This window comes from Herpailurus yagouaroundi, unplaced genomic scaffold, assembly GCF_014898765.1.
Source record: "Herpailurus yagouaroundi ecotype Mexico unplaced genomic scaffold, PumYag 194, whole genome shotgun sequence".
NCBI lineage: Eukaryota > Metazoa > Chordata > Mammalia > Carnivora > Felidae > Herpailurus > Herpailurus yagouaroundi.
This window is the reverse complement of record NW_024412425.1, coordinates 1,372,610-1,396,627: the sequence shown is the minus strand read 5'-3', so window position 1 is coordinate 1,396,627 and position 24,018 is coordinate 1,372,610. Positions and strand designations below refer to the sequence as shown.

The 24,018-nt window shown below is 53.9% G+C and overlaps 2 protein-coding genes across 2 annotated transcripts; both read right to left on the bottom strand.

Moving 5' to 3' along the window:
- Positions 1-613: 613 nt before the first annotated feature.
- ECH1 (enoyl-CoA hydratase 1) lies at positions 614-8,658 on the bottom strand. The gene is made up of 10 exons (XM_040445937.1): positions 8,527-8,658; positions 7,682-7,877; positions 7,459-7,547; positions 2,760-2,884; positions 2,624-2,672; positions 2,359-2,423; positions 1,647-1,717; positions 1,484-1,555; positions 1,086-1,236; positions 614-905 (listed from the first exon to the last, which is right to left on the bottom strand). Exons 1-10 carry the CDS (start codon positions 8,564-8,566, stop codon positions 801-803), a joined length of 963 nt encoding a protein of 320 aa, XP_040301871.1. The 5' UTR covers positions 8,567-8,658; the 3' UTR covers positions 614-800.
- Positions 8,659-11,740: 3,082 nt separating this feature from the next.
- HNRNPL (heterogeneous nuclear ribonucleoprotein L) lies at positions 11,741-23,782 on the bottom strand. Its single transcript, XM_040445936.1, is given in 14 exon segments — positions 11,741-12,147; positions 12,726-12,821; positions 12,924-12,981; positions 13,688-13,889; positions 14,194-14,315; positions 15,380-15,613; positions 15,615-15,661; positions 15,773-15,844; positions 19,250-19,322; positions 19,406-19,502; positions 20,328-20,413; positions 20,538-20,775; positions 21,387-21,505; positions 23,504-23,782. Coding segments are annotated over 14 exon segments (1,767 nt in total). The 5' UTR covers positions 23,768-23,782; the 3' UTR covers positions 11,741-12,088.
- Positions 23,783-24,018: the final 236 nt, after the last annotated feature.

Here is a 24,018-nt window from a genome sequence, read left to right as displayed (position 1 = left end):
TGTTTGGTCTTGCATTAGTTTGGCCTGAACCTCAATTTCCCGATTTGCCCAACTGTAAAATGGGGCTATTAGTAGTATCGACCTCACAGAAGCCTTGAAAGGAGTCACTCGGGGAATAAATGCTCAGAACAGGACTCGGCACATAGAAGGCGTTAAATTAATCCTTGGCCTCTTGTACTCGTTCTAAACATAAACCCAGGAGGTTGGGCTTATCTACGGACATGAAAACCTGAAGCTTAAAGAAATGAGGCAGTTGGCCCGAGACTGGGTGTCAGCAGAACTCTAGCCAGACTCTAGCGTCGCATCCCATTAGGCTATGCAGTGAGTGGGTGCCAGGCAGGGTGAACGGAGCTCTGGAGCCTGGAGCAGGCAGGGGGACCAGCCACAGCCCTTAGGCCTGCAGAAGGCACTGACTTTTGCTTGCCCCACCCCTGCCAGACTTTCTATTGGCCCTGGGCTGCCCACTGCCAGCTCTGAATGGGCATCGCCTGCGTGGCTCCCATTCCCATTGGCCAAATCTCTGTCCCCAACATTCAGCACCGCTGAGGGCCGTGGGCATAGGCGCATCTTGGCTCCTTGCTGCCTCTCCTCTCTTTGCAATAAAGACACCGGGTTCCTTAAGTACCTTTATTGTTTGGGTGAAGATAAAGCCCTGGGCATGAGGAAATCAGTGTCCCAGCTATAAATTGGAAATCAGGCATGAAGGCACGGAGACGACGATCCTCACTAATCCTCCTTCTCTGTGGATGAGGAAACGGCATGAGGTGGGACAAAGGGCGAGGCCTGGCCCTTGGGGGCTCTCAGAGCTTGGAGAAGTTCACGCTCTTCAGGTCCTTCTTCTCCAATGCAGCCTGGACAGACTTAACGATGTCCTGGGTTTGCAGCATGCTCATGTTCCAGGTGGCCTGGATGAAGAGGGTGGAGCATAATGGCAAGGGCAGGGAATGGAGTTGGGCCAATGAAAAACAGAGAAGAGACAGCACGCCAATCGGAGGGCAAGGCCTGCAGAGGTCTGCTTGCAGGGGCCCTGATTGGTCGCTCTGGGACTGGAGAGGGGCTGTGATTGGCTGGACGGAGAGCCTTACCACGTAGTTGAGACTCTCGGCCACGGAATGGTTGCGGGAGTAGATCAGGTTGACTTTGGTGCTCTGCACTGCCACAGGGCTCTTGGCGGAAATCTCTTCCGCCAGGGTGAAGGCTGCCTCAAGCATGTCCTCCTTGTTTGGCAACACCCGGCTGCGGACGAAGGGAATCCGTAATGGGGTGTGGGGGTTCTGGGAAGGTTCCCACGGATGAAGAATCGGCCAACCACAGTGGAAAGCGGGAAACCGCCCAGTGAGAGAGACCAATCAGAGCAGGGCACTGGACCCCAGAATAAAGAATTGACCACCCAGAGAGTGGAATCTGTGAAGATACACGGGGACCCAAAGAGCCCTGCCCAGGTTGGCCCGAGCCTTCAACCAGCCCAGGCCTCAGCCCCTACCTGACCAGACCACTGCCCAGGGCCTCATCAGCCATCATCTTGCGGGAAGTGAAGGCCAGCTCGTTGACCAGGCTGCAAGAAAGCGGGGAAAGCCTATCAGGGGACGGCCCTCATCCTGGCCCGGGAGATGCCCGGGGTCCCCTCCCTCGGCTGCTCCGCTCACCTCTGGTTTCCGATGACTTTGGGCAGTCGCTGCAGCGTTCCCACATCAGCTGCCAAACCTATGTCCACCTCCTGGGGCGGACCACGGTATCATGGCTTTGTCTGTGCCCGATACTGCCCCCCACCGTGTAACCTCAGTGCCAGTGAAATCCCGCATTTATTGTAGAGGCACATTCCACACCCACCTCAGAGACTGCCCCCCCCCCCCCCCAATACCCCATTTCATTGCCATCCACATGCTTTCACCCAGGTAACTTCTTTCAGCCTAGAATACAGCCCACTTCCCAATTCCTCTGCCCTCCCAACTTCTTAGGGTCGGCCACGTCTACCTCCAGAGGGAATCCCTCAAACTCTGCCCATCTGACCCCCTTCCTGCCTCTACGGGTTCCATCTTGTCTGCGTCCTCTCCAGGACTGATCCCAGCAGCAACCCCAGCCGCATCTCCACCCCCGTACCTTTACTCACTCCTAACCCCATGTAGATGCATGGCCTCCCCTTGACTTCCTTCATGGCCAAAGTGTTACTTTTTAAGGTGCAGTTCTGCTTGACTCTTCCGTGAAGCCCTCCGGGCTCACTCTGAGCCCTCCCTTCTCCCCCTCCCTCTCCCCCCGCTCCCTTAGCCTCCCCTGTCACTGCTCTGCCCCCACCGAGCCACTCCCTGCCCAGCTCTATGCAAGATCCGAGGACACAGAAGCTCGGGGAGGATGGCTCACCTTCACCTGGAAGAAAGTATCCTGGGCACAGTACCGGATGTCACAAGCAGTGACGAGGTCCACGCCTGCGAGGTGGAGGCCAGGGGCATTAAGCAACCACATGAACCAACCCCTCCTCCCAGGTGGTGGGGTCGCACCCCTGGACCGAGTTGAGCTAGCAACTGATCTGAGGCTGGCGGTCACTGGCCGAGGCGGAAGGGCGGCAGCCAATAGGCGCCCGGCCAGCGTGGGTGCCCGGATGCGTGGCGGGTGTCTGCGTACTCACCCGCACCAATACAGGCCCCGTGGATGGCGGCGATCACCGGTTTAGGGCACTGTAAGGGAACGGAAGTGGGTGGTGGTCAGGGCTGGTCTGGAAGAGGTGGAGGGGGCTGGGGGTGGTGCCCTGCCTGCCCCTGCACCTTCTCGATGACATTGAAGCTCTCTTGGTATCTGCTGATGAGGTTACGGAGCTGCCAGCTCATGCGGGCCACATCATCTCCTTGGGGCTGGAGGATATCCGAAGCCATGTCCATGAGGTCGATGCCTGGTGGGGAGGCACGAGGAGACTCACGTAGTCCACCCCCCCCCCCCCCCCCCGCCCAGGCACCCTCCCTCCCCATCCACTGCCCCAACTAGCGGTCAGAACTCAGACTTGGCAGATTTGAACCCCCAAACCACCGCCAGTGTTTCGAGAAAGCCGCTCACACAGGGCTTTGCCAGGGATCGCATATGGGGTGTGAAATACATAAACGCTGACATTGATAGGGCCGTTACTCACTTTATCCTCACAACGACCCTATGAGGTGGCTATTACCATCGCCAGTTTTACTGGGAGTAAACTGAGGCACCGGACATTAAAGTCACTTGCCCAAGGTCACACTGGCTTGTGAGTAATGGCACTGGAATTGTAAGCCCGGGACCAGGCACTGGCTCCAGAGGTCATGCTTGTCACCATTATGCCAGATGGCACAGGAGACAGGCTTTTGGCAGGAGTCAGTGGTGGGAATGGTCCCTCAGGGAGAAGACGAGAAAGAGAGAGCAAGTTTTCGTGGCTCCAACTGCAAGACGATCCCAAGTCTAACCTTTGCTCCACTAATCCTTCTCCATGACCTCTACTCTGGCTAAAATACTTTCTCCTGGGCTCCCTGTTCCCTGCCCCGACCATTTCCCACACACAGCCAAGAGAACTTGTGAGCATGTCAGGGGGCCTTTTCTTCCCTCCCACCGCACTTACTTAGAAGAAAATACAAGGTATGTGCCGGGACCTTACCAGCCCTCCTGAACACTGTCCCTAGCCCATTCCTTTGGGCACAGAGGCCTCCAACCGTCCCAGGGCCGCCTGGGTGGCTCCGTCGGTGAAGCATGTGACTCTTGGTTTCAGCTCAGGGCACGATCTCGTGTGGCTCGTTGAGTTCGAGCCCCGTGTCAGGCTCCACACTGACTGTGCAGAGCCTGCTTGGGATTCTCTCTCTCCCTCTCTCTCTCTGTCCCTCCTCTGCTCTCTATCTCTCTAAATAAACAGATACACTTAAAAAAAAAAAAGAAGAAGAAGAAGACTGACCCCATCATTCTGTCCAGGCCACAGCCCGAAAGTCATCTCCTCAGAGAAGCCCACCTCAGCCACGCGGGCTAAACAGCAGCCCCGTCATCCTCTATCTCACTTTCTGTCTCTCTTTCTGTCTGCCCACTCCCGCATCCCCAGTGCCTAAACTGAGCCCAGGGCACAGGAGGTGTTCAGTAAGCGAACAGTATAGACAACAGTCCCTGCCCTCACTGAGCTGCCCCTCAGTGGGGGGAAGACAAACGAATAAGAAAATACATTTTGTCGGGTGGTGACAGTGCTAAAAGAAAATTACATCAGGGAAGTGGAATGGAATGTGTGTGTGTGTGTGTGTGTGTGTGTGTGTGTGTGTGTGCAGTGAGGGCTGTTGCAGTATTAAATGGGGTGGTCATGGACCCTCTCATTGACAAAGTGACTTTTGAGTGAAGATCTGAGGAAGGAGAGGGAGGGAGCTATGGGGCTAGCTGGGATCAGAGTTCCAAATGCCAGAAAGGGCCAGCGCAAAGGTCCTGTGGTAGGAATGCCCCTGGGCTGTATGAGGAGCACGGGGGCGGTCAGCATCGCTGCAGTGTAGTGAGTGAAGGGGAAAGTGGGAAGAGCCAAGGTTGGAGAGCTTTACGGGGCAGAGGGTATGGGGCCTCACCGGCCAGGGGGCAAACTCTGGCTTGTTCTCTGAGGGAGGCGTTGCCAGGAGATGATTCTGAGCAGAATCATCCTTCACTTTTTTCTTCCTGGGGTTCATCCTTCTCGTCCCTTTGCCTCTGAACGATGCTATCTGACAAACCAGGAAAACCATTCCCACATCTGGCTACATCCCCAATCCTCTGGGGCTTCACTGCCTCCACAGCTGGTTGAAATAAGTGAGACCTGAGAATCTGGGGCTGAGGGGTAGGGCTGACTTGGTGCACGTTAAATACGCGGAAGACAGGATCGCGCCCCCGCCCCCAGCCTTGGCCAGGCCACTTCCTCCTCTGGGCCTTGGGTTTCTCCTGCACAAAATGGGGGTAACACCCTCCTGAGAGGTGATGGAGAGATGGCAACAATTAAAGGCGAGAGACAGCCCCAGAGGCCCTTCACACCCCACTAATGGCATCACAGTTACCATTTCGGCACCTGCTGGCTTCTGCGCCCACGTCTGTGAAGCCTGGGCGACTCCGCAGAACCCATGCTGACTCCCGGAGCAAGCCCAGCTTGGCACTCGGGACACCTCCTTTCAGTGGCTTTTCTGGCTTCCCTGCACCACCGGGACGCGCACACCCTGGCTTTTCCAACCCCTCGCAGTAAAGGACCCCAGACCATGGGATCAGGTGTCCCCCTCTAAGGTACGAACTACTCGGAGTGCCTGGGTGGCTCCGTCGGTGAAGCGTCCGACTTTGGCTCAGGTCACGATCTTGAGTTTCGTGAAATCGGGCCCCTTCGTCAGCTCCGCGCGCTCTCTCTCTCTCTCTCCCTTTCTCTCTGCCCCTCGCTCCCTCGAGCTCTTAAAAATATACATAATTATATACATAATACATATAATATATGTACGGACCTGTATATGCGTATATCCATATATTACATATGCGTAATATGTTACGGACCTGCCCATCTATGACAACTGCACGCATGGTGTGGGTGGACAAGATATAAACCACTGCCCGACAGCATGGGGCAGATTCTGGAGGACGGAGGACATCATCACTTAATTTCTTTCTTTTTTTTTTTTTTTAATTTTTTTTTTTTTAGCATTTATTTATTTTTGAGACAGAGAGAGACAGAGGATGAGCAGGAGAGGGTCAGAGAGAGAGGGAGACACAGAATCTGAAACAGGTTCCAGGCTCTGAGCTGTCAGCCCAGAGCCCGATGCGGGGCTCGAACTCCTGGACCGCGAGATCATGACCTGAGCCGAAGTCAGACGCCCAACTGACTGAGCCACCCAGGCGCCCCTCTTTTTTTTTTTTTTAAAGCAGGCTTCACACCCAGCGCAGAGCCCAACGCAGGGCTTGAACTCATGACCCTGAGTTCAAGACCAAGAGTCAGGACGCTCAACCGACGGAGCCACCCAGGCGCCCTAGGAAGTTAGCACTTAAAAGAAGGGACTGGCACCAAGTGAGGTGGGGGTTGTTACAGTTTCTAGACTGAGGCGAGGTTGCAAGTGGTGCTTGAAGAACCAGAAAACAGAGTCCAGGGTGACCGTAGCTGCTGGAAAGTGTGGGGGGAAATTCCAGAAAAGAAGAGAGAGCCAGAGAGGGGAGCCCCAAATTCTGTGGATAAGCTCTGCCCAAATCTCTTCCTGACCCATGAACCATGCATGCAGCCCAGCAAGAGATTTAAAAACTGATTCCAACTCGGCCGCTAACACAGGAACCTCCACCCTCTCTGCCGGGTCCAGGATAGCATCCAAGTTCCCACGTCTTTCCATAGTCCAATATCCAGGGTACAATCCAAACTTATTCCAAATGCAAACAAAAAGAAGGATGAGACCCAGTTGTTCAAGAGAAAAGACGATGAACAAGGATTGACCCCAAAGTCACCCAGATGTTGGAATCGGGAAACAGGCACCTGGGTGGCTCAGCCAAGTGCCAACTCTTGATTTTGGCTCAGCTCATGATCTCACGGTCTATGAGATCGAGAGCCCGCATCGGGCTCTGTGCTGACAACGCGGGGCCTACTTGGGATTCTCTCTCTCCCCCTCTCTCTCTGCCCCTCCCCTGTTCGTTCTCTTTTGCTCTTGCTTTCTCAAAATAAATGGGTAAGCTTTAAAGAGTTTTAAAACAGTGGTTATAACTATGATCAACAGTGCAAAGAAAAACATGCTTGCGACAAATAACGAGATACGCAACTTCAGTGGAGAAACGGCGAAATATAAAAAAGAACCAAATGGAAATTTGAGAACCGAAAACTACAGTATCTGAAATTAAAAAAAAAAAAGATCACCGGATGGGCTTCACAAGCAGAATAGCGATGACAAAGGAGTCAGTGAATGTGGTCAGGGGAAATGATCCTGTCTGAAGAACAGTCCTGTGGCACAATAAAACTTTGAACAGACATGTAATTGGAAATCAGCTTGTGTGTGTTAAATAATTATATGAAAGCATCTTATTATAATACACTTCAATGACATGAAAAAAAAACAACAACCGAGAGGTTAAGGGCCTTGGTCAAGATCAGACTTCAAAGCCCATCATCCTGTCCATATTCTGTTGGACTAACTTTGAGATTTGAATGTTTTAAATTAAAGAGAAAAAAAAAAGATAAAAGTGGAAGTTAGAAGCTGGTTAAAACCTTAATTAAGAAGCATTGTTTGGGGGCACCCGAGTGGCTAAGTCAGTTAAGCATCCGACTTCGGCTCAGGTCATGATCTCACGGGTCATGGGTTCAAGCCCTGTGTTGAGCTCTGTGCCGACAGCTTGGAGCCTGTTTTGGATTGTGTCTCCCTCTCTCTCTGCCCTTCCCCCAGTTGCGTTCTGTGTGTGTCTCTCTCAAAAATAAATAAACGTTAAAAAAAAAAACAAAAAACAAACATTGTTCCATTGCCAGGAGCAGTGGCAGGGGTGGGGGTGGAGAGCACCTGGTACCTGAAGTGAACAGTTTTCCTGCACCAGAGATCACCACAGCCCGGCAGTCAGGGTCTTGCGCTATCTTGTTGAAGCACTCCACCAGCTCTCTGTGGAGGGGCAAGGAGAAAAGGGCTGCTTATCCCCTGCCCTCAGGTCACCTGACCCCCACCCCCCACCCCTGCCCACTCCCTCAGCCCCTGCCTCCTCCTGCAGGCAGGCCTCGGTGATCTGCAGGCCCTACCTCCAGCAGGCCTTGTTGATGGCATTTCTCTTCTCAGGCCGGTTGAGCTGCACGTGGAGAATGTGTTTCTGAGCAGCGGTCACTCGAAGGGACTCATAGCTGTGGTCTGGCGCTTCTTTGGGGGCCTCTTCTTGTGCGTTGGAGCTCATGGGGCGAAGGCTAAGGCTGAGACCCCGAGGAGTGGGAGCCATCAGGCCTGGGGAGACAAAGGAAAGAAGAGCCTTTGATGACCCCAGGTTGGGGTCACAGACCCATCAAGGGCAGACGGCACACATTACTTCCCAGTGATGTCAGATTGGGGAACACAGGCCCCTAAGAAACCTCAGGGCAGGGGCGCGTGGGTGGCTCAGTCGGCTAAGCCTTGGGCTCTTGGTTTTGGCTCAGGTCATGATCTCACTATTCGTGAGTTCGAGCCCCAAACTGGGCTCTGCGCTCACAGCGCAGAGCCTGCTTAGGATTCTTTCTCTCCTTGGCTGGCGGCCGCCCCCCCGCCCGTGCTGTGCCACCTCACCCCCACTCGCTCTCTGTCTCTCTCAAAATAAATAAACTTAAAAAACAAAAACAAAAACAACTTGAAGATTAGAAGTGCACTTGTCAGTGGCCCCAGTGCCTGCACTACTTCGGACCATTTAGCATGGGAAGGAGGGACCCCAGACTGGGAATACCAAGCTGTCAGTCACCCTATTGTAAGACACAGGCCTGCAGAATTAGGGAGCTCTTTGGCTGGAAGCACGTGCACCCCTGTTGAAAGCGCTCAGACCGTGACCCGGGACAGGCTTCCCCACCCTACGGTGGCTACGACAGCACGACAGAGCTAAGGACTCCCAGAGGCCGAGGTGACTCACGCCGTATCAGCAGATCTCGGAACCTGAGAGAAACCGCCATCTCTGCCACCTCCGCCACTGAGTTGTACTCGGGAGTGACCGGACAGAAGGAAGTCAAGGGGGCGGGCGCGAGGCCACCATGTTTGGCAAGGGCATTGATGCCGCAGCCTGACTGGCGGTGACGCCAGTATTTCCGCCATCTTTACTAAGGGCAACCGGAAATAGTTTTCTGAGTTCGCTGATTACAGCTTAGAAATGAGACCTTTGCCCCAGTAGGAACCTGGCCTGTTGCTGCCGGATAATTCCTCAGGGGACTGTCTTATAATGATGGAAAAATTGGAAACGAGCTGAAATGTTCAAGGACGTAATGGCAGAATAACTGCAGCGCTGCAACTTTGTAATCATGCCCTTGTACCATGTTAACTGAAAAGAAAAAAATTATCTAGTACTGAGTATAACCCACATAAGGGAATGAAAAGATAGACAACAGACCAGCCAACAATGGGCTGTCTGTGTAATCTGTTTGAGCTCTCACACCAACAACAGGTCGCACCATTTTTCACTGTATGCAAAGGAAACCGGAGCTTGGGGAAGGAAAGTCGCTAGTTCAAGGTTATCTGGGCTTTAGGAGTAAAGAGGGGATTAATGTGGCTTTGAAGTTCATGTTCTTAAAATAATTTCTTTAAAAATAAAACCGGGGCGTCTAGGTAGCTCAACTGGTTGAGCAGCCAAATTTGGTTCAGGTCATGATCTCCCGGTTTGTGAGTTTGAGCCCAGCGTTGTGCTCTGTGCTGGCAGCTTGAGAGCCTGGACCCTGCTTCGGATTCTGTGTCTCCCTTTCTCTCTGCCCCTTCCCCGCTCATACTCTGTCTCTCTCTGTCTCTCTCTGTCTCTCTCTCTCTCTCTCTCAAAAATAAACATTAAAAAGAAATAAAAAAGTTTATGGCTGCAAGGAGACTGTAGTTTCTCCTTTCCAGATGCGGTCTGCAACACCCTGGTGAAGCAATTTATCCCATAAATGCCATGTGACTTCAGATGTTAATCTGTTTTAAAATCTCACAGGGGGCGGGGGGGGGGGGGGGCAGGTGCCTCGGCAGCTCAGTCAGTTCAGCTCAGATCATGATCTCATGGTTCGTGAGTTCAAGTCTTCAAGCCCTGCATCAGGTGAGCATGAGCCCTGCTTCAAGTAAACACAAGCTCTGCTTTGAGTGAGCCCTGCTTCTCTTTCTCTTTCTCTGCCCCTCACTCACTTGTGCCCTCTCTCTCAAAAACAAAACAAAAACTTCACAGTAAATCCCTGGGGCGCCCAACATGGGGCTTGAATTCACAAACCACGAGATCATGACCTGAGCCGAAGCCAGCTGCTCAACCTACTGAGCCACCCTGGTGCCCCTCAGACTTTGGATCTTGGCACAGGATCCAAGGGATCGAGCCCGATGCTGATAGCATGAAGCCTGCTTGGGATTCTCTCTCCCTCATCCCTTGTCCCTCCCCCCACCCCAGCTCTTGTGGTCTCAAAAGAAACTTAAAAAACAAAATCACAGAAAACTCCCTAACTGGTTTTTCCTAAGATATTTTTTACTCTGAGAAAGAGAGAGCATGCGCGTGTGCGCACGCACGTGCAAGGCAGGGGTAAAGAGGAAGAGAGAATCCCAAGCAGGCCTGGTGCTGTCAGGGCAGAGCCCAAAATGGGACTCGATCCCACAAACTGGGAGATCATGACCTGAACTGAAATCAAGAGTTGGACACTTAACCAAATGAACCACCCAAGTGCCCCAGCTAAGACTTTATTATTTTGTTTAATGTTTATTCATTTATGAGAGACAGAGAGACAGAATGTGAACGGGGGAGGGACAGAGAGGGAGACGCAGAATCCGAAGCAGCCTCCAGGCTCTAAAAGCTGTCAGCACAGAGCCTGATGCGGGGCTCCAACTCACACACCGCTAGATCATGACTTGAGCTGAAGCCGGACGCTTAACTGAGCCACCCAGGCACCCCGCTAAGATTTTATTTTTAAATAATCTCTACACCAAATGTGGGCCTCAGACTTATAAACCTAAGACTGGGTCGCGTGCTCTTCCAACTGAGCCAGCCCACCGCCCGTGGGTTCTTTTCCTTTTTTTTTTTTTTAATTTTTTTTTTTTTAACGTTTATTTATTTTTGAGACAGAGAGAGACAGAGCATGAATGGGGGAGGGGCAGAGAGAGAGGGAGACACAGAATCGGAAGCAGGATCCAGGCTCTGAGCCATCAGCCCAGAGCCTGATGTGGGGCTCGAACTCGCGGACCGTGAGATCGTGACCTGAGGTGAAGTCGGACCCTTAACCAACTGAGCCACCCAGGCGCCCCCCGTGGGTTCTTTTTCAAGCGCACGTGCCAGACAAGGCACAATTAACTGTGCTTTTCACTTGTTCTTCTAGGAAGACTTCCCTCCAGCGTGAGTCAAGGTCCTTCAAGTAGGCTCCTCCCACCCTACCGCCTGCCAGGCCCCACCCCCCACCACACACAGGTTCCTCTACAAGGATTGGGAGAGCACCCATCACATTGCAATGCTTACGGAAGCTAAAGATTAGATTTTACCTTCAGAATCAGGTAAATTAGGGCCCGCCCCAGGAGATACTGCGCAAGGGGTAAAGGGAGGAAGCTGTGAGGTATGACACACAACACTGTTCAGCATGGGGCATTTTGTTGAAAGAAACCCTCAGGGCGCCTGGGCAGCTCAGTCCATGAAGGGTCTGACTTGGGCTCCAGTTGGGAGCCCGGAACTGGGCTCTGTGCTGTTACCAGAGACCGCTTCTGATCCTCTGCCCCATCTCTGCCCCTCCCCAACTCCTGCTCTGAAAACAAAAAACCCCATCCAGATAGAACTTTTAAGGGGAAAAATAAATCACCAAAAATTGTTAAAGGGATTGGGGAGACTTTCACCTTCATCTGAGGTCTTCATTTCCAACCTTATAAAAACACGTGGTGACTCGGCAGGATTAAGGCTTGTAGTTTGCTCTCTCAACGTTCTAAATTTCAGCAACATTTACTTTTAAAGTGACTCTCCCAACTAGATTGGGCTGGGCAGGGCCCATTAAGACCACCTCCGGCCCTCCCAGAGTTTCCTCAACAGACCCGCCTCCTCCCAGCAGCCTCCTGGGGCTGTGGGCCTGGACTCCCAAGCTCTCTCTGGGGCAGCAGAGGACCAGGTGGGAGGGATGCGGACACACCCTCGAATGCCAGTAAGCACGCAGTGTATTTTCCAAACAATTTTATTGAAATGTGCCAAGAGTACACGGGCAGCACAAATGTATGAACAGGAAAAAAAAAAAAATCACATGTACAATAATTTTTTAAAAAGTGAAGGTTAATCTTGGGAGATATCAGTTCCCCTTCCCCTCCCCCTCCAGACTTCCAGCGTTTCCATTATGGTTAAGCCTACTAACCTAGCATTTAAAAAAAGGAATACAGGAACTTTTGCAAAAAAAAAAAAACAAAAACAAAAACAAAAAACCCAAAAAAAAACAAAAAAACCCAAAACAAACAGCATAAAGGAAAGAGAAATGTTTTCCTGCTCAGATGGGGCTCTTCCTAGGCACCTATTAGGAGGCGTGCTGAGCGGTGGAGAAACACAACTTCAGGGTGTAAGGGTACGGACCATCTGCGAGACAGAAAAAAGAAAGATTCGTCTGGGCCCCTCTCCAGAGGCTCTAACCACCCAGCACCCCCGCTTTCTGCCCATCTCTCCATTTCTGCAGACTGACTGCAGGAAATCTACCTGGTCACTGCCCAATGTCAGACTTAAAAAACAAGCCCAATACTGAAGGCGCTTTCCTCTCTCCTTCCTTCGATTCCATGGAGAATCCTAGTCCCAGCCCCTTAGCGGACTCCTTTTACCTGCTGGCCAGAATAGCCCCTTTCCTGGGTACTGAGCCAGCCTCCGTGACAGACACTACTGGGTGTTTACTGGCAGCTTCTGACGCACAGAACGCCAGTCCCAAGAGGACAAGTCTGAGTAAGTCTCAGGCTGGCAGAGTGGGTGGCAGCCAACAGCCGGCCTGGTCCTCCCATGGGGACCATCGGTCTAATCTCCTGGCGACCAGGTCCCCCTGCCCGTGTCACGAATGGTGAAGAGATCTCTGGGGGCCCTACCTTGGTGGCACGAAGGTCGGCTCTGGCCCGAAGCCAGCCTACCAGCGGGCCACGAAGGGAACGGCTGCAGGACACACAGATACTCACTTGGGTTTTTCATCTGGTAATGATTCAGGAAGCCCAAAGTCTCCAGGGCGTCGCTCTTGGATTCCCACTCCAGCAGCCCCGAGGAGCTGCGCTCACCTGGTCACAATGCAGAGATTTTAGGCCGACCTGAGCAGGAGGCAGGGGGCCGCCCATGCGCAACCAAGGGGTGGGGAACAAAGGCAAGGGCCGTTTACTCACTTTTGCCTGAGAATACTTTCACAGAAGATGGCCGTTTCACTCCCAGCTCATCGCAGATCTGCAAGAGACAGAAAACACGTTCAGAAACAGGAGAACCGCGTCGCAGGATTCAAGCAGCCCCGGGCGGGGAGCACTTACAATTTTCCTGGAGCATTTCTACGCTCTGATCACACAACATACTCTAAGGTGGCCCCACGACCCAAAGCATGTTTAGACACACTCCTCTTACTATGTTTTTACTAAAGTTAACTATCGTCATCACAGTAGTAACTATTACTGTTACGTTGCCACCAACGGAGAACCTGCTTTTTAAAATTCCCGTCTCCGGCCACTTGTGTTGCTGAACTGAACAGCAACGTCTGAGGCCACGACAAGGTCTGAAGTCCATCCGTGCCATTCAGCCCTCCGCCCCTCACTGCCCCCGTTTCCTCAAACTAGGCCTTCACAGGCACCTCCCCTCTGATGTTATCTAGCCCCCGAAGGGCCTGACAACGTGGATGTTTGAGACTGGACTCTGACCACCGCTCTGTATCACCAGGGGAGGAGAGATCCTTTCCAGCAAAGCCGCCGCCCATCCTAGCCTGTGAGAAATGCAAACTAAGTCTGGTGTCAGTCTCAGCCCGTCTATCCTGGTCCCTGCCGCAACCCTGGGACCCAACCCAGGGCCTGGCAGAGAGCAGGGGCTCCACAGAGATTTGCTGGAAGGCTAGAACAAACAGCCTATTCAGATGGCTGTGGTGAAAGACCAACTCCACAGCACCCACCTCGAAGAAGTTCTCCTCGGTCACCTCCAGAGGGGCATTGAAGAAGTGTAGCACGTTGCTCGGGTGCTGGATGCGGTTCTTGGCTGCCTGCTCCGGAGTAGAGAACCGATTGTTCCTGGACTCGCTGAAGTCTTTGTAACTGCAGGACCCGTCTTCCAGCCCGTATGACTGCCCGGGCATGATGGCTGGTTGCTTGGAGACACTGTACCGGGGAAGGGGAGCTCTTTGTCAGACCCCAGGCCCTCCACCGGGGCCTCGTTCCAGTCTGCAGACGCCGTGCGCCCCAGGGGGCGTCGCTCCACAGCAGGGGCGAGGCCCACACACTTTTTCCCACTGCTTCAGCTGAACCCTGGGGAGTGTTCCCACCACACCCCACTCCTGCCCGGACAAGCAGCCAGCCTTGCTGTGCTCCTCTGCCAGGCCCTTTCCAGAGCAGCCACTTCCCACGTCCCTTCTTTCGCAGTTCCTCGCCGACATTCCCACGCCTGAAGAGACGAAGTACCTACCAGACGTTCAGCTTCTGCCCGAACATGAAGTTGTTATTGAGGTGAGTGATGGCTCGGTCCACAGCATAGCCGTCAGCCATTTCCACCATGGCGGCCCCCGGCTTGCTTTTCATGAATTTCACCTGGAGGACGGCACCCGTGATCAGTGCCGTCGCCCGACCTCCAGGGACCCTGCGCCACCCGTTCGGAGCGAGTTCGAAGCAAGAACTGGCTCTGGAGCGAGGCTTCCACCTCCTCGCTCGTGAGTGATGTTTTGAGAGAACCGAGAAGCGGGTCTGACCCACAGCGAGTGCTCAGCTCAACCGTGTTTCTCTAACCTCAGGCCGTGACCCCGGGAACGTGCACCGCTTAACAAGCACAACAAAAGCCAGGGGGCATGGCAAGAAAATAAAGCATCCGGCTCTCTTGGCTCCTGTCTGTCCCCTTCTCTGCCCTTCCCCGTCCCCTGCTCAGGTGTGCGCTTGCTCTCTCAAAAATACATTAAGAACAAAAAAGTGTCTCTGTGGGTGATAGCATTAAAGACAGTAAAAACTGGCAACAGAGGCACTAAAGCCCAGTTCTCTGGCTCGGAGTCCCACTCCCACATAAAAGCCTGTGAACCTGGGCAAGTTATCACCCTCCGGGCCTTCATTCCCCTGTTCGTCTAATTAAGGATTCTAGTGCAATGCAAGTCACTACACGCCAAGCACTTTTAATAGTGTCAGACACACAAGGGAACGCTCAACCTGCACTTGGCCGCTAAGGCTAGGCCAGGGGCCGCAGGCTCAGACGCCTCCAGGACTCAGAAGGGTCTGACAGAGAGGAAAGAGGCCACCTGGTCAGAGGTGAACGGCCACCTGTCACACAGGCAAGGCAGGAAGGCCCGGTGTTGCCAGATCATCTTAAGTTTTCTGGAGAAAATCCTCACTCGACGATCTTTAGCCATATGAAGTTGTATAAACCACATCCTTGTAGTATTAAGTATCAGCGCTTTTGTCTTAAAACGTTCTGGTCAACGCCCCCAATGAACGAAATAACCAAACACCCACACGGTGAGAGCCAAACAAAATGCCTGCAGCTGGTCCCCTGCTTGAGTTTCCGCTCTTTACCAGCTCGCCCCTAGCCAGGCTCCCTCTCCCACGGGAAGAGCATGAGGCTCGGGCCTGCCAGGTCTACGAGGAAATCGACGCACCGCCCAGGAGCTCACCTTCTCCACGTTGCCATACAAGCAGAAGACATTGAAGACCCGATCACAGTTCATCTTAGATTGATCCAAGCCATAGACCATGAGCACAGGGCTGTCGGCGTGGGGGCCATACTCGGGTGGTGGGGGAGGGGGTGGGGGGTGCCCATACTGGGGGCCGTAGCGACTTGGGCCCCGGCGGTGACCCCCCACTGGTGGGCCCATCCTTCTCCCTTCGTAGTGAGGTGGGGGGGGGCCCGTAGCCCTCATCATGGTAATGGCTGTGGTACCCACCGTGGGGCCCTCCTGGGGGGTGGGAAGGAAAGAGAGGGAGGACGGGTGAGAATGTGCGCGGCGGGCGGCGGGCAGGGGCACATGAGCCACGGGAGTCCACGGAGGGGAACCCCCTGCCCTCACCATATTCTGCGGGGTGATCTCCCAGGAGAGGGGGCTGTCTCTGGCGTTTGTTAGGGTTGCTGCCAGGGTCACCTGTGGACAGAGAAGACAGTCAGAGCCTAACTTGGAAAAAAGGGGTCTTCCCTCCTGGCTAGGGGCTAACCTCAAAGTCCTTTGGTTCCTGCAAGCCTTAGGCAAACCCTCCCTTCCTCACCCGAGCTGCTGGGGCCTCCTTCCTGTGGCCTGACCCCGGGTGGGCATGAAGCCCGAGCCTCAAGGCTGGAGCCCAGACTTCCCTTCCTTGGCCCATACGGAGCAGCTGGTTTCCTTTCTCTGAGAAGGATGAGGCCTGCCTGTGGGCTCTCTCCCCTGTCCGGGCCCAAACGGGAGGCCCATCTCTGGGGCCCTCTGGGAAGCCTGCGGATGCTACGGAAGCTGTCACGTCACGGAGGCCGACAACAGATTTCTAAAGTAACTCCCGGTGAAGGGAGAGGAGCGAAGAGCAGGCGGACAACCAAGGGAGGGCAGGACAGACAGAAGATCAAATCTGGCCCCGGAAGTCCCAAGGTTCTAGGGGCTCTAGGCCCACCCAGCTCTCTGGGCCCCTTCTTCCTCAACTCTGGTCCTCCCCCCACCCGAATCCCTCCCCGTCACATCAGACCCAAGGAGAGGGACCGTAGGAAAGGACGAGCAGGGCAACATCAGAACCAGTTCAGTTGAGCAGTCGTATACAAGGCATCGACATTCTCAGACCCGGACGATGGCGCAGATCCACCCCAGACCCCAGGTGCGAATCATAGTCGCTACATGAATTTAAGGCTTCAGCGCCAAACACTGTGCTAAGTGCTTTACAGACATCACCGCTTCTGAAATTCCTCACAACAACCCTATGAGGTAGGTACTATTTCAGCCCCGTTTTACAGATAAGGAACCTGAGCACTTAACTTTCAACTGAGCAGTTAAGAGACGTGTTGGCCCAAGGTCACAAAGCAAGTTAGCGGCCGAGCCGGGATTTGAACCCAGGTCTGGCAGACTCCAAACCCCACGGCTCGAGACCAACTGCCCTTTCCTGCCACCCAGCCTGGGTTTTTGTTTTCAACAATCAGTCATTACAAAGATGGAAAAGGGCTACTTACAGCAGAAGTACAGAGTACAATGTCCATTTGTCACAAAAAACAAATCTGTATTTTCTCTTACCATTGGACGCTTCAACAGTGAGTTAGCACAGTTCTGAAAGATGGCGTCCCATCAAACATACACTGCGACCCTGCATCACATGGTTTTACAGTCATAAATACAAGTTACGGTACACATCCGCTACAATTTTTTTTTTAAGAATTGTTTTTTAAAAGTCAATGCTTTGATTAAATCAAAAATGGCTCACAGATGTTCTGTCCTCAGAAGATACCAGAAAAGTGGAAAATAAAGGTGTATGAAGTGGGTAGTGTCCCTCCATGTTGTCACCTCCTCACATTGTGTGCTGCAGTGCGGTGGTGCGGTGCTTCTGGCTGTGTAGCGCTCCGTGTGCGTGTCTCCTGGTTGTGAAGTGTGCCAGTGGCCCCACTATGCCCGCGCTTTTGGCCTTGGGAGCGCGCCCGGTTACCCGCCAGCAGGTAACTGTGTACCTCTGAGCTGTTTGGCTGTCTGGTTTTAGATCTGTTTTTTTTTTTTTTTTTTTTTTTTTTGATTTTTTTTTTGTTGTTGTTGTGGTTTAAGTTTTTTTTTTTTTTTTTGGTTTCTGATCTCCGGTTGGTGCAGATTATGTTGGCAGCCGATGACTGCGGAAAAAATAAAAATATCAAAACAGAAAAGAAAAAAAAAGGCCCTCCCCAAACCAAAGGACTTAAAAACAAAAGCAAAAACCAAAAACCAACCCATATGGCGAGGAATGGAGAGAGGATCCTATTGTCTTGGAGGCCCATGGAATCTACTTCAGTCTATGAAACGTTCTCCGAAAAGAGCGCCGCTGGCTGGCTGGCTGGGAGAGCTCTGTTCTCTGTGTTTCCTACTTCTGTGTACATTCTCGGGTTCAAGTTTGCTTGGATTTTGGCTTTTTAATGTTTAATAAAAAAGCAGTGTCTGCTGCCATGTTGCGTCTCTTTCTCTCTTTGTCTCTGTCTGCCTCTGTCTCTGTGCTTGTAGCTGTTCCTTGGAGCACGGTGTGGTGTTCTTGATGTAGTGAGCTCAAGTCTGCGGCTGTTTCTGGGGACGTGGTGGAGGCTGCATGTTCTGTTCTCTCCAGGAAGAGCTAGTGGTTTCTACCCTGTGTGTTGGTGAGCAATGTGCAGAGGCAGAGCCGCTGAAGTACGGTCCCCGAGGGGTGGCGAAGCACCGCCTCACTCCAGGTCACCTCATCAGCTCTTGTGTTTGACCCCCCCGCCTCGGGGCGGCCAAAGCTGAGAGGCATCGAAACCAATGCACAGCCGGCCCCTGCCACTAGCCCCTGCCGGTCTGCACATCTTCTATTTGTGTTCCTTGGAGAAGAAATGGTTGGTTGCCATGTTTCTGTTAGCGGTCATGTAATGCCATTGCCCGCTCTGGTACATTCACTCGGTCACCAATTTGCCTCTGATCTCTGGAGGGGCGGCCATGCCCACAGCGCCCATTGTGAGGGTCCTGGGGAAGAGTCTAGCCCACCCTGCCCACTGCTTCCCAGCTGCAAGGGCGAGCAAGACGGGCCTGCCTGGGAACGGGGGCCTCTGGCCTCCCAGAGCCTGTGAGAGGTCAGCGACCAGCCTCCTCCCTCAGCCCGCGGCCTAGTCCGACGTAGCAGACCAAGACAGAGATGGACGGTCCCGCTGAGGGGGTGCGGCTGGTGTTCAAAGGCAATCCTCCACCTCTCCCTCCTATCCAAGGCAGACCATTCTTGACAGATTCTAGGAAGGGGGTTGTCCATTTGGGCCCCCCGCAGAGATGCTGAGTCCCCTCTACAAGTGAGGTGAGGCGTGTCCGCCCTGCTCCAATCCGGGGTGTCTCACCTCCACAAGGTCAACTTGCTCAAAGGCTCTGCTCCGAGGGCCCAGGAGCCCTCACCGCCTCCCCCGGCTGCTCCCCGCCCCTCCCCCCACCAGCAGACCCTCTCAGTAGTGGAGAGCAAGAGGACCATTCCTGGCCCGGTGAGAATGGAGTCAGTGACCCTAAGCAGGGTCCTAGAAGGGAAGCAGCAGAATCCACCTGGGAGCCGCTATGGTTTATAAGCCATCGCCATGCCCTGTGCTCAGTGAGGGCCTGCTCCCCACCCCGTCGGAGCCTCTGCCTTGGCTCTACACCCTCCCCCACATCAAAGGGCCCCCAGCAGCAACTAGAACCTACAGAGGCCCCTTCATTCACCATCTCCCACTGGGGTGTCTTTTCCAAGAACTGACCGCCCCCCCAGGCCCTCCCATGTCCACAGGGAGCCCAATGGCATTACATAACCCTGAGCCCGGGTCTATGAAGTGCGCTAGTCAAGTGAAGGCAAGGCGGGTGTGTTTAGAACAAAGTGGCCGTCAGGATTACCTTGTCCACTGAGATTGGGGTTTGTGTAGTCCCAAGTATCCTGATCGTTCTTGAACACATTCAAGCGTGTAGGCTGCAGAACGAGACACAGCTTGAAATTAGCCAGGCCCCAGCTCCTCTGGAAGTTGACTAGGGGCAGTCATTTCCCAGACCTACCTTTGCATATTCGATCTTCAGAGTGCAACAGCCCGAATAAATGTCAGCCCCGTTGAGTGAGGCTTTGGCCCGCTGGGCACTCTGCACAGAATCAAATGTGAGTACAGTTAAGGAAAACCGTGGGATGGGTGCTCTCTGGGAAGGGCTTTAAGTCGTCCCAGAAAGGGAGGACAAGAGAGCACCCGAAGACCATACTGCAGATGCGCTCTGGGATCAGTTCACTGCCCAGTCACCAGCCGCCTGCATGGAGGTGAGCTGGAGGGCTGCGTGGGTGGGCAGCCACTGCCCAGAGTTCCTGTCATCTGCACTCCCGGCCCAGAGTGGCAGCCGGCCCCCTCTGCCACCACCCCAGGCTTAGCCACTTTCTTCTTTAGCCCAGTCCTCTCCTACTCGTGCCACGTGCTTTGACCAAAGCTGGACAACCTCTGAAACATCAACCAGAGGATGCTCCTGCCTCGGAGCTCTGTCAGCGGCTTCCCACTGCACCCTGACCCATGTTTTAGAGCACTACGCAGGACGCCCTACTGACTTCTTCCAGCGCCTGCAGCGAACCCTCACCCCGTCAGGCGGCAGGCCTTTTGCTTCCTCCTAAGGCTAAGCTCCCGCCCACCTGAGGACCCTGGCAGAAACCAGTACCTGTCTTGAACACCAGCTCCTACCTCCTCACAGAAATAGATCCACCTTGTCAGGTCTCCTGGTCACTGCCAGCACCCCATTTCTACCCCTACCGCACTTCTGACCCTGAGCTTTCCACACTGTATCGCAGACTGTTTATTAACGACCTCTCCCATCGGACTGGGGACTCCATGAAGGCATCTGGCAGGCACTCGGGAAGTTCCACACTGGTTGAAAGGACAGAACGCTGCGGAGCCTTGTAAGAGCCCCCCACCTCAAAGAACACCCCTCCCCCAACAAAGGATATTCCACCATGGCCTGGACGCCATTCTTCCGGAAAATAACAATTCTCTGGACAGGGCCACAAGGATTGCAGATAGTATAAAGAACATCCTGTAAAAAGCACACGGGCAAGATGAAAGGGCACTGGCAGGTCAATCTGGCTCAGATGAGGGGACAGGAAGGGAAGAAGGAAGATCTCACAGAAGCATCTAAAACAAGGCTTGCTGGCACGCACCGTGGTAATTGAATAGATCGGGTTCAGGATGGTAAAGAGAAGCACGCTGTTGACGCTCCGGGAGTCGTCCGAGTCCCCGGGGCGGGAGATCTTCTGGCTGGTGGAGTAATTGACGAAAGCTGGGTGGCCAGCAATGTAGATTTGGTTGTCGGCTGCGTAGTTCACAGCGTTGCAGGCCCCCAGCACATCTTCAAACTCCACCAACGCTTGTCTCTTTTTAGGCATTACTACCACATAGCTGGCAGAGAGAACACAGGTTTCAGTCCTCCCAGAACACAGGCGAGAGGAAGACGTTCCACTTTCCGTGAACTGATTCCTGTCTCTTGACCCCTCTACACCTTCATCATGGTTTCCTGACCTCCACACCCTGCACCTAAGTGGCACAACAGACAAAAGAGATGGTACCACCTCCTCTGAGAAGCCTTCCTTCCTGAACCCTCCTCCCCTGACTGAGTCACATGCCTTCTACGGGCTCCTGGACTTTCCCATCACAGTGCTGACCACTCTGGGTAGGCAGCTGTCTGGGAGGGGCCCAAGACGATCTCATCTGCTACTCTATTTCCAGCACCTACAGCGTGACAAATACACTTAGTAACTACTCGCTGAATGCGAGACTGCTGCCTAGAAACTACAGGCAGGAGAAAAAAAAAGGCAACAACAAAGACATGGAACTTACTAAAACCTGATCCCAAGCATGACAGCCAAAACCAAGAGTGGAGGAGTCCCAGGACGTAGCCAAAGGACCCTGGGCCAAACCGGCCACCTCACTTCCAACCAGAAATTAAGAATGCATAGAACACTAAGGAGGTGACTTCTTTATGTCCAACCCCGGGGCTCTGACAGGAGTACCTGATGGGTCCAAATTCCTGCAAGGCCTCCACAAGGTCAGCTTCCACCACTCCGTCGATCAGGCCCCTGATGTGGACAACTGGGGAGGCAGGGGTTTTGTGTGGGTCATCGTAGTTCTCCTGAGAAAGGAAAACAACATCACTTCATTTCCTGCTGTACAAGATGGTGGCCCACTGCCCTCTGTGCTGTTGGGGACCTCATCAGATGAGACACTTAAGTGTCACACAGGGCAGACAACAAAGGATGGCCATACAAACCAATCAGCCTAAAAGGGTTTGGGGCCAGCTAAGCACAGGCCCTGAGTGGGTGGCTACTATCCCTATGGTTCCTGCTGCAGCTTCTGAGGAAGGCAGAATGGAGAACAAAGCATGTCCCACCCTTATATTCCTCCTAGAACTTTTCTCTTTCCACCCATCAAGGAAACCCTGGGAAAGGCTGGGATGGAGAGGGGACAGCAGTTTGCAAGAAGGGCTCAAACAGTACCCTGCTGCAATCCGAATCAGAACACTCCCACTGCATCCAACAGTCTCTCTGCCCTTTCCCCCCCGCAGTGAAACAAGTCGCCAACATCAGTCAGCCAAGTATTACTGTTCCCCACACTCATCCCCACGTCCAGTCATGGTAAAACAGCCCGTGACCCAGAAGCTGTGAAAGCCAGGGCAGTCTTGACTGCTTCCAGTCTTTAATAACCCACCAAACTTTGTGTTGGAAAATACTGCCTAGGCCAGCCTGAAGAAAAAGACAAAAAAAAGGTCCTTCAGAAAGAAAAGAAACTCCAACCCACAGCAGCTAAAAACCAAGATCACTCCCTTGCAAGAAGCATCTTTCCACACACACACACACACACACACACACACACACACACACACACAGAGCAGTCTTCCGAAATCAGGAGAAAAGTAACTTTCTAGTGTCTGCTGGGCTCTGGGCCCAACCTCCTGTCTGAGAGCCACCAAGCAGAAGCCAGTGGAACAGGGGCAGAATTGGATCCTATTTCAGGAATGAACCACACAAACCACAGGAGGCACACCCGCCTGAAGATGGTTACCAGCTCAGCGGTTTGCAGTTCCATTGCCCATAAATTCTAATCCTGTCCCCTCCCCCCCTCACTAGCTACAAGATCTAAACAAGTTTACTTCATCTTTACAAGTCCAGAATTGTTAATACCACCCTGTAGCTCACACAGAAAGAACTCTTAAAGATCTGGTTAGGGTATTTTTTTAATAGTGTGCAACAGGGCCTGGCACAGATTAAACCACTAGTAAATCACAGCTACCGATCACCACGAAACCCTGGAAAACCCTGCAAATGGCTGAACGGGAGAGGACTTCATGAGGAGGAAATGGGCTCCGAGCCAGGAGGAACAAATGGTGGTCCTTTCCGACTAGGAGACCAAAAAACGTTCACTCTCACCCTCAGGGAACATTTTAGTTCAGCAAACCAACTGCATCCAGTGAACTCCCGGAAATTGTAAGCAAACTTGTGGCCGTTCCAAAGTTAGTTCAATTCCCAAACGGCTAAAAAAGACCTTCCACAAGCCTTCCTTCCGGTGTTCACTGCCCACAAAAAGGGGGACACATTCCGTTCTGGGGGAACAGCCTCAAATAAGATCAACTTCTCTATAGAGACAAACTATGACACTATATGGATTAAACAGAGATCGGACAGAATTCCCCACCCAAGCGCGGAAAAGGCCACCGCCCACCCATTCCCCCCTCACGCGGTGCCACCCCCGCCCTCACAAGCGCCCACGAGGCCCGAGGACAAGAAGTGCGCTTGCGCATGAGGGCCATGAATTAAACGATAAAGGAAAAAAAACGGCCCGGCCGCGTGCCTGGCCCCCCACACCCCAGCCCGCGGCGCCTGCGCACTGCGCCGCCCGCAGCGCGAGCTACTTCCTCCGCCTCCCACACCCCCGCTCAGAGTAGCGCGCACGCGCAAGCGTCTGTCCTCGCGCAAACCCCGCCGTTTGCCCAACGCCTGCCCCTCCCCCACCCCGTCACAGCGCGAGGGCCTGGGCGCGTGCGCAGAGGCCCCCCCACCAAATGAATACCCTCAAGGTGGAAATTTTTCCCTCTCTTCTCGGCCGTCCCTGGCGCCTAAGACCCTAGCCTCACCCCGCCGCCGCCGCCCGCCGCCCCGGCTCCTCCACCGCCGCCGCCACCGCCTCCGTGCTGGTCGCCAGCGTTGTCCGTCTTGAGCCGCTTAGGGGCTCGGCCTCCCTCACTGCCGCCGCCGTAGTAGCGGCCACCGCCGCCTCCGCCGCCCGCCGCCGCCATCTTCACCATCGCTCCCGACCGCCTCCGCTGCTCGTCCGGCTGCTGCCTCTGCTCCAACCGCCGACGCCGCTTCTCCGCCCGGGGCAGCAGCCTCCGCGACATGGCGGCGCAGAACCCGCCTCCCCCCGCCTCTCATTGGGGGAGGGACACGCCTGTCACCCGCCGCCCCCACCCGATAGGGGGAGCCACTGGTCCCGCCAAGGGGGGAGGGGAAGCCTCCGCACGCCTTGCGCACCTATTGGATACAGCCCACGCCGTTCTGCGGGACGGCCCGCCCTCGTTTGTCTGGAACACTCCTTATAGGCGAGTGTTTTCTGCCAGTCATTTCGCCAATCCCACCGCCTTAAAATAAA